Source organism: Zonotrichia albicollis, chromosome 3 (genome assembly GCF_047830755.1).
Source record: "Zonotrichia albicollis isolate bZonAlb1 chromosome 3, bZonAlb1.hap1, whole genome shotgun sequence".
Classification (NCBI taxonomy): Eukaryota; Metazoa; Chordata; class Aves; order Passeriformes; family Passerellidae; genus Zonotrichia; species Zonotrichia albicollis.
Genome location: NC_133821.1, coordinates 101,645,387 through 101,663,336, shown reverse-complemented (window position 1 = coordinate 101,663,336; position 17,950 = coordinate 101,645,387). Strand labels below are relative to the sequence as shown.

The window sequence follows — 17,950 nt, the reverse complement described above, 5'->3', positions numbered from 1 at the left end:
ACATATGCTGATTGTCACAAGAAAAACCTCAATGACATTAGCCCCCTATTGTAGTAACATAAACCTCAAGGTACTTTCAATGTTACAGTAAAATGCATAACTGGTAGACAGATATGGTACTAGCAAGGAAATTATGATTTATGGGATCACCACAATCTAAACAATGGAGTCCTGCATAACTTCAGCATTAATGATGGCTGACTACATTAGATCTATTTTCCAGTGTTGAACCAAATGATTTAGAGAAATAGTACTGGCTGAATACAGTCCTCTGCACCACCAACTTGAATGCTGATGATTCTTAATCCTATCACTAAAGATACCACTAAATGCCTCTTAAATACTTTCTACTTATTGTGGAAGCATTAGTCTCACTAAGATAAATCCCAGTAGCCTTAAGATGATGCTGTTTCCACCCTCTCCATATGAATGCATTGCTATCCAGATACTGGTAAACTAACTGCACGCCACAATGGTTCCTAATAAGCACATCATTTTCATTTCCTAAGAACTAACTTTAAGGTTATATAAAAAATTATTTGTTGTTCATTATTCCAAAGTTCAGAGTGGGTAAAAAAAATATGACAGGTGTTTATTAATATGAATTTTAAGATAAGTATTTTTGGAAAGAGAACATTTCAAAATTGGCATGAAGTCTAAATAGAACTGATTCATGCTGAGGAGTCAGTTCTCAACTTGCAAATGCTAAATGCGATCATTTATCTCCCAAACTCATTTCCTCAGAACTTTCAAGCCATTATTTTGAAATCAGAAGAACACATATAAAAAACACACTTGCAAGAGTCAACAGAATACAGCACACTAGAATATTCTGAGTTCAGTTTCAAATGACACTTTATTGATCTGCAGCATTGCGTACCTGCCCTTCTGTCATTTCTCTCTACATCAATGCAGAATACAGGAATTCTCTCCTTTCTGTCTTTTCTTTCCAAGGAGGGATCATCAAAAAAATCAACATATGGGATGCTGATTTTCCAAGCAGCAAGGTTGCGGGGTGTATTTGGGGTGGTAACAGCCTCCTCAGGAGAATCATCTTCCATCACCATAACACCTTCTTCAATCTGTAAGGATTCAAACAGAGATCTTCAGTTTATTTTAATTGGTACAGTCTACCTCTGCTTCAAACCAACTCCCTCCACTTCCCTTTTTCAAATTTTCCATTTGTCCTCCAACTGTGGTTAAGGTAACAATATCCCGTGCAGTAAATTCTAACATTGGCTCTATTCATGACTATTGAGCATGGAAGAAAAACATTAACTCAGGGAGATATCCAAGACAAAGGAGAAAGGACTATTGGCTTCTGATCTATAGAGAGAATGCTGCATCACAGACCAACATGACAGTGATTTCTACGCTGTTATTTATGGTTTTAAAGTCTTGTGGCACGCTGCAGATGAAGAGCCATGCACACAGGCTTGTGCATGCCTTACTACCTAGAACTGGAGAAAAAGTCATTGCTAACAAAAACATCTGACACTGCTACTTTTGGTATTTCTCTTTTGGTATTACGAAAACAATAAGCTCAGAAGCACAGAAACTGGGCATGTGACCTTGGCTTGTGAATGAATAGAGGGAAGATAAGGCAACCTCATCAGAAACCAGGACATGAAAACTGCAGTGAAGAAAGCAGAAATTCAACATTTTCAAATAAGCAAAGGAGCAAAGCCCAGCAAAGACTTCAAGTAAAATTTATTAGCTCTACTCACAAAATCATCTTCTCCTTCATTTAAGTTATAGTTAGGCAACATAGCTCCTTCCATTGCAGAACTCTTGAATACACCTTTTATTTTGTTTCCTATTTTGCTGATTCCAAATGATTCTCCTCTCTTTTGTGTGGTCCTAGGATTACAGAAGCCACAGTTCACAACACAAGGCATATTATTAAAGCTGCTCATTAGGCCATTGCACACCATTTGCAGATAAGAGAAACAACTCTATGAACAGGTATCCAACATATTTACAGTTCCACTTCTTTAAAATTCATTTATGGTATATCTGTTCTCTGATCAACCACCAGACTTTCTTGATTACACTTTTTAAGAGACACAGGATTCCCATATGCTTAACCATAAGTAAACTCTCAAAATAGTATCCTAGTAATTGATGACACAGAATAAACAATTAGCTACGTAAAGCAACTTTGTTTTGACAGCAGAAACTGGGGTATTGCTAAAGGCATGCACATCAAGTAGGTCATTAACTTTGTCCTTTTCCTTGTACTTGTATTTAAATATTTATCCTTCTACCAAGTGTAGATGCATTTTTTTAAATGGAATTTTACAAGCACATATCATTCAAGATAGACTTCAGTTTTTAAGCAGTAGAGACAGATAAAAGGAGCATGCAAGGAGCAAGACTAAGCATGAGAGAAAACAGATGCAACTGAGGAATCCTGCTTTGAAGAGCCAGTCTGACCGAAAGATGAAGAGTTTTTAAAGTCTCGCCACTTATGACAAAGCGTCCAAACGCCGACAAACCAGGTATGGGACTAAAAAATACACAAATACTTGGGCAGCAAGCACACTCCTCACTGACAGAACAGATTTTTTATCATTCTTATGCCCTTACAAAAGTCCTGACACTGAAGATTATTTCTTGCATAGAAATACTAGCAATTTTGGAAAGGAAAATGTTTCTGTTGAATACAGAATCAGCCTGAGGATCCTTATGGTGATTTAATATATACAGTTGAAAGACAAGTTAAAAATCAATACAGGGAACCTCAGAATCAAACATTCAAAACCAATTTATAGATTGCTATTAGATGCACAACTAGTACTTTGGAGGACAAACAATCTTGTTTCTTTTTCCTTTTAAAACAAGAAACTATGGACTTCTGGAAGGGATTACAAAGAGAACTGCAGCAATCAGCAGGTAAAGCACATTCATCACTCATAAAACCATGCAGACAACACCAGCTGCTGACTCCAAGCATGTACATGCATGTTCCTAACCACCTTCCTGTTTACAATCTTACACAGACTGTGTACATGACTGAAATTGCATAAATAACCCACTGTTTTCCCAATTTTTTTGCTTTTTCTATCTCATCTAATCATCAGCTCCAAAGTATACTGGCACCATCTATCTTGATTGTCTTGTCTATGCAATGACAAGGTCGCATGGCTGCTTGCAATCTAAATCCATATTTGAAAAATCTTACTCCATTCTTGAACAACTCCTACTACATGTTACTGTGCTGAACTGAGCTGTTTCACATAGGGGACCCTGCCTGAATCTTGTTCAAGTGCTTCAACACTGGGCTAGAAAACACAAACCTTCATCAGACAAAACTAGCTTTTCTGGAAGGCTGGTATTTCAGACCTCTGGCTTAACCTTGAAGGGAATTTTCATAATTCCTCTGAAAACTAGTGCAGTTCTCAAGAGTTTGAGCAAAAAACATTGATTGCACAAGATCAGTGATTTGACAGAACTCCAGTCTCAAACCAGTTCTTCCCCACACTGAGCATGCTGCAGGTGAAAGCAGCATTCCCCTGTGAACTGTATGCAGCCAGAACTCAACCTGGCAGCCAGGAACCAACCCTTCCAGCCCCAACACAGAGCCCATGGACTACACCATGTGAATAAAAAGCAATCACTGAACTGGACAAGTATCAAGTAACAAACAAGAAGGGGAATCTCTTCACAAGAAGTGACAAATTCAGAACAAACAAGTGAATGAGAGCGTACACAGACACTCTCCATTATATATGGAGAGAACACAGGACTGGTTTGGCAAAAACCCTTGATTACAAATCACATTAGATGAGCATGGAAAAGAAATGTGTGGATGTTACCAAAGATGGATGGACTGACAACAGGATGACTTGACACTTCAAAGAAATGGAACAATAAAAAATATATATACAAAAGGTATCATGATGAAAATCTAACAGATTCACTGGCTAAGCAGAAATAGAAAAAGACCTTGAGACTAGGTAGAAGGAAAGATGGGACTAGGACAGGGGCAGGTTCAAGACAAGAAGGACCAAAGATGACAGGAGGTAGCCAGTTTAGAACAGAGACAAGACTTTTTTTAAGACCTGTCAACAAATGTATATACATCCAAAACTTGATGGAAAATTAATTCACTCCCTCTAGTGCTAATCCATATAATAGCATTATTATACCATCATTCTATAGTTGCTTTCTCAAGAGGGCCCTCTGTGCAGAGTCTACAAGCTCCAACATTCCTGAAGAATGATGTGACAGCAAGAGCTTGGAACACTTATTTTTTTCAGACATTCCAAAAGTAACACATACCTAACATTAAAAAAATTACAATTATCGTTTACTCTGTAACAGGGAATTGCAGACTAAAGAAGTCCACTGTGCACTGTGACATTCTTCAGTCCTGGATGGCTGCAAAATCATTTTCCCACAGGATGCCTGCCTCATCCAGTGCACTGAACAGACCCTGGCAGGTGATGAGCCAGGGCTGTGCGGCTGAAGAATGATGCTGTGAGCCTCTCTGGGTCAAGAAGGACCAGACCAGTTGTATATATCAGACAAGGCAGATACCAACATGCATGTGAAGTCATATTACCATTTCCTTTGGCTGACTAAACTCCCTACACACAGTCAGGAGAAATGCTGCACTTGAAAATCAATGAGCTGCATTTATAACTCAAGAACTCCTCATTCCTCAACAATCAAGCAAGTTATAGCTCAACATGCTGAACTGGCACATAAAATATAAAAGCATCTAATTACCTTGATTCTTAGCTTGAAAAATTGAAAAATTTCTCCTCAAGACTAATATGAGCAAACTATGTCATACTTATCCCTCTGGTAAATTCTAAGGAAAAGTCCATGAGGAAAAGATTGTTTTGTGAGTTTGGATACCATGTATTTAAAGAGGCATGATTAATGAGAAAACAAACCACTGGACAGCTACTAAGGCATTAATGAGTGGTCATATACTACCTACAGCAAATTATAAAAACTAGCATATGTTGTCATCAAACCTGTAACAGTCACAGCTGTTGGGTTTGAGTGCTTAAAAATCATAAACTGGTTATATTTGCAAGTGATGTTAGACAATGATCACTCCAGATCACACAGCTTGCAAGATAAAACAAGCACCTAAGTGGATAACAATATGACATGGAGCAAAGGAAATTTTGGAGCAGTTACCAGTCACAAGAAAAAAAATGTTTCAAGCTCTGGAAATATATTTCAAAACAAATGACAAGCAAAGAGTTAATGTACAACAAACAATATTAATGTAATGCAAACGTGAAATTAGTGATCAAGCAATTTCTAAACACTGGGGAGTAAAGCTTTTTGTGAGGAGCAATGCACCTCAGACCAGAGAAGACATTAGTGTCTTTTACAAATAAAATGAACAGTTAATTACTGTTACAAAGGTTGTATGATGAAGTCATGAGAGATGCAGCATAGCTAACACACAACATTTATTGAGTGTTAGATAGACTTACCGTAAGTCATCCAAACTCAGGCTACTTCTGCAACAACAGGCAAATAAATTACCTCAGAGCCCAGCAGGAAATCAAAATAAAACAAAGCCAAACAACAAAAGAACCCAAACCAAACCAAATCTGACTGACCTATTCCAAAAAAATTGAAAAGGGTCTGACCATCACCACAGGTTAAGAAAAGAGGTAGTACAATTAGGAGTTCCTGACCTAGAATCCCAAGAAAGTGAAATGCGAACAGTATCATCTCATCATCACCTTTGGATTTGAACCATCAGATATTGAAACTTTCAGGAGATTCAGCACAAGCAACCACAAATTAATGGAGAACAACTTCCATTCTTAGAGTTATCTGTAGTGCCAAATAGCCAGCTAACTTTTCCTCCTACCTATATTCAGAAGTCATATAGGAATCAAGTTAATTTGGGCAATACAATGAAAAGGCTGTGTACACCTTGTGTAATAACACATGCTCTCTCCCTCTCTGTACAGTATATACATATATAATAGAGTATAATATATATATATACAGTATAATATATGTATTAGGTATAGTAAGAGCCACTATTAAAAGTTAAGCTTTTTAATATTTGTATTTCACAAATAAAGAGCTGTCATGCATTTTTTACATTCTCCATAACCTGGTACGTAGAACCAAAGCCTCAGACATCAACCAGGTAATTCCAATCAAGATGTTTAAATGAATTAACTATAAACAATGTCACCACACACAGGATTTTAATTTATTGGAGCTACTGAATTCTGGACAAACTAGTATGAGATAAAAACATTAAATTTTTAGATTTTGTTTTACAGAAGGATCTGATTGGAAGACATCTTATATTGCCTTTGGCTGTGTAAACTGTGAAACTGGAAATATAACCTAGCAGATTAGAAATGATGATGACTATTACATGGCATAGAACTTTTCACAGACTTAATTCCATGGGTTTTTCTCCTAACCACTCCCTGAAATTGTTAGTATCTTTTCTGCATGGTCCTTTAACAAAAAAAATTATTTCATTTCACTGCTATTTAATATGAGACACCAGAGTGTGTCTATTTCTATTAGTGGTTTTTGTATGTAGAAAATCAAGACAGATATGCAGAAATACAAAAATCTGAGAATTCATACTACATAACAGCTTCTCTTTCTTTGTAAGCCTTTCAACACAGACTACATTTAAGTACTGTAGCAATGTGTTATAAATACATAAATGTGAGAGAAGGAGAGGGAATTCTTCTTGTCTCTTCCATGCTACCCAAATGAAGTTGGCAGAACTAGAACTCAAAACATCAGTTATCACAGGCCACATATATTAAATATTAGGTAAAAAACATCAGTTACAGAGTTAAAACTCATGACAACCACAGTTAGCTATCAAGTTGTCAGAACAACCTCAATGTGACTTCTTTACACTCCAGAAACCCTTGGCACTGCCCACCTATTGCCTTTGCAGTTTTTATAGCACATTATTTGTCCTGTCTGCAAAAAGCTATGATTGTTCTGTACAGTTCAAAGAAGTGATTCAAACCAAAAATTACACAGATGTCACTTCTTCCTACTTTTCCACCTGTATTTTCTAGAAACTCTAATTTTCTTGTCTTGCAATAAGGGAAATGTTTCAACACACCACCCTCATGCACATTCCACTGGGGTTTCATACTTACTTGATCTGGTTTTTTAACCAGCAGTATCTAAGCAATACACACACAGTACCCATAGCAAAGCACATCAAAAATATGGGAAACAAAACTCATCTCTTTGCATGTAATTATTTTCAAGTGGAACTAATGATAGAATAAGAAAGATAAGGCAGGACAAAATAAATGGAATAACATCTGGAAAAATTCTGTGAGAAACCTTGATTTTTCCCCACCCTCTGGGAAGTGACTGTACACAATTCTGCAGAGGGAAATTCCAAAGCAACAGGCAAACTACTTGCAAGATAGTTTCATGGAAATAATCACTGAGGCACCACTTCTGGAACACACAGTATCTTGTACTGTAAATCAGCATATAAACTGAGAGCATTCAAATTGTTCTAAAATGTAAACCAGATACATTTTCAATAAAGCTATGGATGCTGTTTGAGAATACGCTGCAACAGCTGCCAAAACTTGTTTATTTTGTAGCCAGAGATGCATTTCAGAAACTCCAGGCAGCAATGGCCTGTAACTTCCCCCTTTCTGTTTTTAAAAGCCAAGCACCAGACGTTACCTACATGTTTTCATATTTTAACTAGATTTAAGAAAAGTATGACAGAATACTTCTAATCTCTGACATGAATAATTTGGAGGAAGAAAGCAGAAGGCAGATTTAAAGGTCTAGGTGAAACCCCAGAGCCATCCTCAAAAGAAGCTGAAGTGTCTTTAAGGTCACCCTACAAGGAGTACTGTGTAGGGAAGGATGCAGTTTGGGTTAGCTGCCTTCATCCCATGCCTCTTTGTTAAGACACACAAGTTTGCCAGCACCACTATGAGACAGCACTACACCAAAGCTCCAGTCCTGGACCTACAAAAACTATAAAGACTACATAAAAGATGTCACCCATGGAGACATAATAAAGACAACAATCATCCCATTTTTGAAGAATAGAAGCAGGGAACAAAGGTATGTGCCAATAATACAAATCTCACAGTGGGCTGAGAAACAGGAGTTTACTGTCAGGTGTAACTCAAATGAAAGCAGAAAAGGTTAAGTGAATGACTGTTGCTCCTTGCTGCTCCTCTAGAAGAGGACAAGCATTAGCATTTTCCAGAGTACCATGGATCTTACTTCATATGAAGAAAGAAAGCCTATCCAAATTAAAGATTGTCTCACTGATGTTTTCCCTTCTTTTGGCCAGGCTGTAAGAGAAATTCAGTCAGGCTAGTCCACGACTGTCAGAGCCATCCAACATAAAGTGAAACACAAGAAATTCTGAGACCTCAAGGTTTATCAACCTAGCCCAAGCCACAGTGGAAGATCACCCATCCCCACCACAGGAGAGGCTCTTCTCCTCCACAGGCTGTAAGGAGCCTGAAGGGGGTCTGGACCCTAAGTAAGGAGGCCCAAGCCCAGAAAGAAGGCTTCTGATGCTGCACTTCTGTCATGGAGTGGGGGAACAGAAAACACATTTGATCTAGGAGAAGTGGCAAACCCTCCTTGTCACAGTAAGAAGAGATTCCCATCAAATAACCAGGCTGGTCTGGCATGGGTATACTGTACCTATCTCTATAACATGTGAAGAAGATACAGCTTGGCACCACTAAAATGCTACTACATATACACAGCCAATTAAATTACCACTTGATTTTCACATAATCTCATTCTCACTGCTTTTTTTTTTCCTTCCCTCTTCTCAAATGTTGAGGTCTAAATCACACTCTAAATTCCTGAATGTAAAATACTTCAAGAGAAGAGACGTCTTGTATAATATGCGTGCATCTTTAGTATGTAATTTGTTCATTTAAAAACAAAAAAGTAGAGCTAAAAACTTAGTCAAATTAATATCAGGTAATAACAAAATTCTTACAGTTTAATATTTTGATGTTTTAAATTAAAAATCAAAGAAAACCACTTAAAATCTCTACCATACCTACCTGTTAAACTTTGAATTGCGGGTTGGGGACTCTGCTCCTCTCAAAAGGTGTCTGAAGTACTGTAGCAGACAGATAAGGTACCAAAGGAAACACTGGATTAATTGAGGTAAAGGCTACTGTGCAACAATATTGCAAAATTCAGGAAATGAGAATGGAAGGAAAATCCAAACTGACCATAATCTAGCAATTAGAATTTTAATCTGGAAAAGGACAGACCATGCAATAATCATCAATACATGAGACTATGACTACTTACTTAACCTTACATAATCATGAGATTAAAACCACAAAGCAGAAATAAAAATTAAATTAAGCACCAAAATCCACGTCTCCTCCTTGTTAAATAATCAAGCCTTTGAAGCATTACATCTATCATGTGAGAGATGACCATCAAAACCATTTTTAAGAAATGTTCTTTTTATTAATGCCAAATAAGTCAAGTATCCTGGAAAAATCAATATATTCTGCCTCAAATAAATGCAAGAAGCTTAACACACCACCTGACTTACACACAAACTTCTGAAAGGAACATGAATTCAGACTCACCCCTGTGAATAAAGTGTGTCCTACTAGAAGGCCTTAGGCAGATAAAATCAACACAACGCAGGGAATTCTTAAGGTGGCATTTAGCAACCAATCTCACAACAATCTTAAATACCTTGTAAATTGCATTGAGTGATCTTCTTGAAAACAAACATCAGACTTTTAGCTGCAGGAATGCATAATGCTGAAAAAACCTAAATACAACTTTTGTATCTTTAAATATCGTTACATTATTAAAAGTAAATACAGAGATTGAGTCCACACCTATCAGGCAGATTATTTTTGCACCAAATTTGCAATCATAAAGACAGGGTGGAGAGGATTTTGGAACAGCTGTGATACACACAAATTGTTACATCAAAAACATGAAGTTTTCCTTTTATTCTGTGATTATGGGTTGGATTAGAATGAATTTTATTTTCCTACTGAGAATGGTCCAGCTCTAGAACGTCAACTGAAGGGGAAAATGAAGCCGTATTTTTCAGTTCCACATACATGTGACTGTTGTAAATAGCATATCCTAAAAAAAAAACAATCTCACTTTTAAGACTACCCTTCCAATCTTTCATGCTTACCTCATCACTGTGACAGAACATGGGAGTAAAAACATTCTCGAGCAGAGACAGGACGTGCTCATAAGCTTCAAACAGACACCGCATAGTCTGAAGTTTCACAACATCCTTATATGGACCTTCAGCAACTATCAAAAAAAATTTAAGTATGAATAGAGAGAGATATACATAAGGCATATAAATTTTATGGTTTCTCCTGGTCAGAGTTTGTGGTTATTTTGCAAGCTACTCCAAGTTTTATAAATAAAAATGTAAATAAATTGACAAAACAAGGATTAAGCACAATATAGCACAGTAATAATTTTTAAAAATGGCAAAAAAAAGTTTGATGATATTCAGCAAAACTTCTTTTCACTTTATTACAGAATGTTGTTTGAATTTCAATGTACATTATTCCTTTCGAATTCCAACTTACTTCTTTGAATCTCTTCCACAATGAAAGGGTCAAATCTAATCTTGTCAATGCTTTCATCCAAACAGTAGGTTTTATAAATTTTCTGTACTTCGTCATGAAGAGACATCTTTTCAGTATCTGATAGTTCTGGTCTCAAAATTCGGTCATTGAATTCCTCTGAGAAATAAAGGAAAGAAAAACGCATTTCTTGATGAACTTGGCAAACAAATAACATCCTGAAGCACCCTATAACATCAACTAATTTTCCAGCAGGTAAGTAATTTGCAAAACTTCAAAATTAAAAGAAACATAAGACATCTCAAAATCTGAGGTAATAAGGCAGTTGCCTTCTTATTAACTATAATTCAGATCTGTTTATAAAGTTATTACTAAAAATATATTGCAATTAGAAGAAATTATTCCTTATCACAGAAAGGATAAGTTCATGAGCCTGTTCCTGGAATATGAATGATTTTTTCTTCCTAAATTACCCAGATGCAAATTGCAGTGTTCCATCAGAATGACTGAATGATTTCCATATCATCAAGTAACATCAGCACACTGTAATCTTACCCACAGCCAGGCAGAACTGCAGCACATGGACAGCCCCTTCCTGTTTCAGGAAGTTCATAAACCGAAATAAAAGGTCCTGCTGATCTCTGATCTCCTTTAGCTCCAGTTTCAGTACCTGAGTAGGTTAAAAAGGCAGTCAGCCAACTTTCAAACTTGCAGTCAGCACATAAATAACACAAAGAGCTGTAGAACAAAATCAGCAGGTAAAGTAAAACACTTGTTCAAAACAGGAAAGGAAATAAATGCTGCCTTTGCTTACAGATGGTTTTTTATTTCTTGGCTCGGCAAATTTCTGAAGGAATGGAACCAATGAAGAAGTAGGCTCAGTTGCTATCTCAGGCTGCAGAAAAAAATGACAACTGGGTAAGAAAGCTGCTTTCATGGGTGATCAAAATGCCACTGGTTTAACTTTGTCAGTACTCACTGGACTATCATCAATGAAGATCAGCAGTAAATGGTTGACAGTATCCTGCAAGAAACACAGCACAATAAATAAGAATATTGTTAAAGAAACTCAACAAAATAGATTAAAATAATTTCAATGCTATGTTTTACCCAAGTTTAAACGTGAGTATATTAATACTTTTAAAAAAGCAAAGCCTGGCAATACACGTTTGAGAACTGACCTTCAATGGTCTCAAGTTTTTACAAGTCAGGGAATTTCTGAAAAGACCTGCACAGAAATATTCTTTACCCAGTGGAAGAAAGGCCTCCAAGGTGCTTTTACTCTAAGTGCAGATCTAACAAACTAGTAATACTTCCATCCTACAGTACTTTCTGTTTGCAGCCAGGTGATGCCTGCATAAGCACTGTCATTCTGCCTATTAAAATACATGCATATATGAAAACAAGGATGGCAGTGTTGCAGCTTCAGAAATAAATGCTTTCTGATTTGCAGAATTAAGGGAAATAAATTGATTTCAATAAAGCTGCAAAAAACTGCTGGTTACTAAGACTGCTATAAAGATCCACAGAGCTAGAGTCTAAGTAATCAAGCCCTTTTTAAATGTAGCAATAGCAACTTGTAGATGTTTACATTTAGCACAGCATCCTCCCATTTGACAGCAGCTGTAATCCTTCACTGAAAAATGCATTCTCAAGGGACCACACCAATACTGTTATTTCAGTCAGTTCAGTGAGTTAATTCATATGAACAAGCAAAACAATTGGCCACAAGATTTCTTTTTCTTTTATCTAGTCAAAATGCACAGCAAGTAAATCATTGCACATAATTTGCTTTATCACAACATACTTAGTAGGTAAACAGTAATTTTAAATAAATTAAGATTATTCTTGTGCTCCAAAGTCTTACAGGGTCAGCTAAGAAATCCATTGAGGGAAGGAAAACTGAACCAGGGAGAATCTCTCTAATCAGAAGGGCCAGGGATCTGAAAAGAAAATAGAAGAAAGAAAATAAAAATCCAAAGCAATATTACATTACATAAATTCCTAAGTGAAGTTTCCAATTCTGTCATAAACTACTGGGAAATATTTTAGGATTTAATAATACCATAAGCAAGCTATTTTAAAGACAAATCCAAAAAAATAAAATAAAAAAGGGGTAACAGAGAAGGTGACTGTGAAGTTCATTCTTTCACTTTCCAAAATGATTGTACTACATAATATGGAAACACTTTAAACACAATTCTAAGTAATTTATATACCTGCACTCTGTTGACTTTGGGGGCAAAATATAAGGAAAAAGAAGTTCAGTAAGTTTTCTCAAGTAGTGAAGTTCATCTCTTCGGCTTCTCAAAGCAACATGCAGTTCTGGTCCATATTCTTCTAAAGCAGCTTGCTGCAAAAATTCCGCATTTTTTACTGAAAGTAAAAAACAGCATTACAGAGTTGATTCAGCTTTTTCTTACTGGTAAACAAAAGATAATTGGTTGTTTGAGCTAAAAAGTTAGTATTTGTGGTACACACACAACTGCCAAAGGGATAAAATGTTGAAATTTTATGAAAGAACCTTGGCTTAGACTTTGAAGCCATGCTGTGTAAAAATAAAACCTCACACTGAAATAAGAATTCCTTCACCAAACAACTGCAGTTTGCACAGTATCCAGAATGCTTTCTCATTTATCATTATATATAAATATATATAAAATAATATAAACTTTTATTTATACATTCAGTTTATATACACATATAAACTAAATATAAAAACTCAGCATCTGGATTCTCAAAAAAACTGCATCGTGCAAAGTCTGCCTCTAATTGCAGTTTTCCTGACCTTCTTCATGATCTCCAATTTTTTTGGCCTATGACACAATTTGAAATCAACGTAAACTTTTACTCAATCCTGTAGTATCTGTTTCCTCCTTAGAACACTTAAAAACAAATGTGAAGGAGCATACATTTTAAACACAGGGTGAATCAAGCCAAAATGTGCAGGAGGATCTGCTAGAGTACTGCCTCTTAAATTACGGTGGATTTGAAAGAATATCTTTTTATCAGATTAAAACCATAGATATTAATTAGAAGCAACAATGTTACTTTTCTTCAGATCACTTCAAAGGCAAGAAGTGAGCTGCTATAAATCACACCTAGCTGAACTAGCAATGTGGCACAGCCTCATGCCAACACCACCACCAGGCATAGTGAGGTATGTAATATATTCCTCAGCTACCCTCAAAGTTAAAGCTTATTCCCAGCAAATGAGAGACGCCTGCTGGCTTGGCTTTCACAGCCAAAACCCACGAGTGGTATCAGCTGGCAGAGGGGATGCAGGAATATACATCACCTGGTAAATCTGCCTAGGTGGTGTCACTAAAAGCAGAGAGAAGGAATGCAGCCTCTAGCGAGGGCAGGTAATGAATTGTGGAGGTGTCTGTGCAAATAGGACTTATTAAGAGAGGTAAGGGTAACAAGAGCAGGAGAAAAGGAAATACCTCCTAAAAGCAATCCACTTGAAAAGGATTTAGAAAATAAGGAGAAAAGGCTAGGCTCAACTAGCAACCAAAGCAGGGTCTGAAAGCTACCTCTGAACCATGTACTGTGATGGCTGCTTTAGCAATGTTTACTAGAAAGTGCTACTAAAAGTAATTTTCAGTTGCTGCTTCACATATCTACCCTTAGGAAACAAGCCTTTTTTTTTTTAATACTGAGAAAAAATGGCTATATTTACAATGTTGTACATTTAAAATACAGTTCTTTACTGCTAAAGAAAGTGTTTCCAACTCCTTGGTAGAAATCAAAGGAAACATGAAATTTGGCATAAACAGCACTTCAAGATTATCTGTCTTGAAATTGCTGTTGTGCCATGAAAGACATCCAACATGATTAAACTATGTCTCATTACTCATCTTAATCATTAACACTACTCACAGGACCAATGACATGTATTTATGGATATCAAGCAGACATTTGGAGGGAAAGAAGACAAGTTCATGACTCCAGTTAAAGTAAACATCAACACTTAAAAACTGAATGAAACCACATTTAGTAGATACAGCACTGTGGAACACAGCCAGTGGAAAAATAATAACAACAGCAAGTGCTTCCAACTATTTCTTCTATGTGCAGTTTAAATACAATTTTTACATTAGGCTTGTGAAGATACTCTTATCTTGGATAACAAATATGCTTTTATGAGACTTTTTGCTCAAAGTCTCTCCATGGCTTTTCAACATATTACAACTTCACTAATGCAGATTTCAAATCATTCTATCTATAAGAGCTTTGAGGTACAGTGCACAGATGTACAAATCCCTTCATCTACAACTGCTTGTCTGGAACATAAAGGAAAAACTTCAAGAAGCATTCCTAAATGATCTTGATTGCTCTAAATAGACAAAACCCATATTCCTGTTCACCCCTGTACAGAGAGAGAAATTTTGTATTTTTATTGAGGTAATAAAAATCAAAACAGAGAATACAATTATGTACTTTTCCCCTATTTGCCTTCGCACCCACCAGAAGAAAAACGCAAATCTCATTTTTTAAAAAAGAGGCCATAAGGATAAGAAGACAAAGTAATATAATCTCAAACATGCATAAAAGAATATTCATACCTGGCCTTTGAAACTGTCAACATATTAAGTCTTGACATTACCTTTTTGCCTGGCCTTGGCTATTACTTCAATGTGTTTCATTGCTGCCTTGAGCATCTTCTTTGTTACAACCGTTGGAATGTCCACCTAAAGAATAATTTCAAAATCAAACCAAAACTGTTCTATCCCCTTCCCCCCAAAAAAATTTATTACAGACAACCATCAAACAGTAATTTGCTTATATGCTGTGGTTTGAATCATAAAATGAACCATTAAGAAATAATCGAAAATTATCTAGGTGAGCTGACAGTGTCCAAGGTATATAAAAACACACAGAACAAAATGCCATAAACAACACAGTTAACACATTTATTGCCAACTCATTCCCACTATGATTTTTTCATTGCAATAAATAAAACAAGGCAGTGTGACTTTTGAGTCACAGGAGCTGAAGCCCAGCTCCATGGGACAATTTGACCACCAACAAAAGGAATCAAGTTAACTATGCTCTACTTCTAACACTTGCATGCCTTAACACTCTACAGTTGTGTCCACAAGGACTAAAACCAAAGAGAAACCTTCCTACATACAGGCAGAAAAAATATCACCCCTCATGTGATGGCAGAACCAAAAGAGAATTTGAGTTACACAGTCAAAAGACCATTAGTGCCAAAACCAAAACCATGTGATCATAAGCCAAACAAAAAACATGTCTGATTTAATAAAGGATTGTATTAGGGTCCTGCATTTCTATTTTCTTTGGTGGCTATAAAAATGGAAGGAGAACAATTCAAGCACAAATGACTTTGTGTTGTCTTGGCCCTGCTCCAAACAGGCTCTGATCATGGTGCTCATGGCTGTATCCAGCTGGTCCTGAAAGCCTCCTGGGTTGAACACAGTCACCTCCTCCAGCCCCAATCATCTGGGTGGCCCTCTCCTTGAACCTGCTCCACTTTCTTGTAAAGTGTCCAAAACTGGATTAGTATCCTACATGCCATCCAAAGAGCATCCAGTGAAGGCAGACAATCACTTCCTTGATTTTATCTGCTCCTGTCACTACAGCCCAAGATGCTGTTGGTGTTTTAAGCTGCCACTGATGGCTCATATTCAGCTCACAGCCTACTATGGGCCCAGGTTCTTTGCAGCAAGCACAGCTTCTCCCTCAACCCAGTCAGTCCCCAGCCTGTACAGTTTCAAGGAACTCTTTATCACCTGCAAGTTTTTACAGAAACTCATCTAGAAGGTGATTTTCACTTTGCATACTCTTTATTTTAAACGAGACACCTTACAGATGCAAAACCATGCGCCTGTAAGTGTTCAAAAACTAGGAATTCCACACAAGTTTCTTTCCTAATGGAGGAATCCCTCCTTGATACAGCATCTTGCCAGACAAGGAAGAGGCAATGCAATTGTAAAGGCCACCAGAGCCAAGAGAAAAGTTGGTGGTTTTTTATTCAATTGTACAAGGAGAATATTGCATATTCCTGCACACTCCCCTATAATATTTGAGGTGCACAGCTATGACCTGACCTGGCCAGCCCCAACAAGCCAGCACAATTGACTGGAGCTGCCTAAAAGTAAGGTCAGCTCCTGTTTACAAGCAGAAAAGGACAAGCTTCTGCTTATCAATGGAAAATCCTGTCTTTTGTGCCTCACATTCCAACAGTAATTTCTACAAATTAAGAGTTTCCTATGGCATATAAAGATAGGGAAGTGTTTCTTCCTGCAGAGGTGACTCAAAGAGTACAGTCAAGGAAATTGTTATCAACTCTGCAGTAGACACTGTGAACTTTTGTCAAATACTTCCATCAGATGCAGGGTTATCTGTACTACACCATGAAAAGGTGTGGTATAACATTTCCCTTTCCCTTCAAAATCCATAGCCAATCCAGCAATGGCCACAGCAAGGAAAATCCAGATTTGAAGTATTTCAGCATATTAGAGCTGACTGGCCGGAAGTGCTTCTAATTTAATTCAACAACCATGCTTTGACCTAGGCAGCTTTAAACAGAAAACAAAAGGATTCCTTCCATTAAAGCAATTTGTAATTTTAAGTCTCAATTCAAAAGTAGAATATTCTTTGGCAAAAAAAAATATAAAGATATAATCTAAAAAATGAAAAAAAGCCTGTGTTTTCTCACACAATTCTTCCTTAATTTAAACATTTTATCTCTATTAGCTAGAACTATTGCTTTCAAGCATTTAATAATAAATCCAAAACAGAGTACAGCTGTTTGGCAAGGTATACAACTATTTTATTTTTCAACTGATGATGATTAATTTCTCCTCAACATATGCATTTCTGTGATTAACTCTATTTTGTAGGTCCCCTGACAGTGCTTAATACTGGCTTGATTGTTTGTTGCACACACTGCCTACCCAGAGAACTGAAGACACTACATTTAAATGCTCGCTGTCAAAGGCAGAGATGGTAAATTAGCACTCTACTTCAAGGTGCTGTAACTCACTGAAGATATCCCAATCAATGGCTCATTACACGATCAATACAGGAGACATGGTCACTTTCTGAGTCAACAATGGATCCATGCACAATGCAACTAACACCAGCAAGTATTACAACTCCAAATTAAATTTTATGACCTTGGTCTAGATTTTCACTTTGAAGCTTTACTCCACTTTCACACCTCCATACAATATCTGTGATACACAGACATTTCCTAATCTTCTCCCATGTCCATTTTAAAAAGTAACATGCCTGATTTAGAGTAAACAAGAAAGTCATCTGGATTTGATGTGTAAGAAGGCGAGAGTCACACTGTTAATAAGTCATGACAGGGTACATGCACAACTTGTAGCTCAGAAAAAAAATGC

The 17,950-nt window shown here is 36.8% G+C and overlaps 1 protein-coding gene across 7 annotated transcripts in view; it reads right to left on the bottom strand.

Annotated features, from left to right (window-relative positions):
* The window catches only part of SNX14 (sorting nexin 14), a 47,734-nt gene that overhangs the window by 15,925 nt on the left and 13,859 nt on the right, over positions 1-17,950 (bottom strand). For 4 of the 7 annotated variants that reach the window (XM_074538297.1, XM_074538296.1, XM_074538298.1 and 1 more), the window contains exons 7-18: positions 15,181-15,265; positions 12,791-12,947; positions 12,439-12,514; positions 11,551-11,595; positions 11,386-11,466; positions 11,127-11,241; positions 10,575-10,730; positions 10,163-10,287; positions 9,045-9,103; positions 5,463-5,489; positions 1,728-1,860; positions 881-1,082 (exon numbers count right to left, since the gene is read on the bottom strand). In XM_074538297.1, coding sequence (XP_074394398.1) covers positions 881-1,082; positions 1,728-1,860; positions 5,463-5,489; positions 9,045-9,103; positions 10,163-10,287; positions 10,575-10,730; positions 11,127-11,241; positions 11,386-11,466; positions 11,551-11,595; positions 12,439-12,514; positions 12,791-12,947; positions 15,181-15,265 — 1,261 coding nt within the window. The remainder of the gene's footprint in view (positions 1-880; positions 1,083-1,727; positions 1,861-5,462; positions 5,490-9,044; positions 9,104-10,162; positions 10,288-10,574; positions 10,731-11,126; positions 11,242-11,385; positions 11,467-11,550; positions 11,596-12,438; positions 12,515-12,790; positions 12,948-15,180; positions 15,266-17,950) is intronic. The other 3 variants (XM_074538301.1, XM_074538300.1, XM_074538299.1) reach the window with 1 other exon arrangement.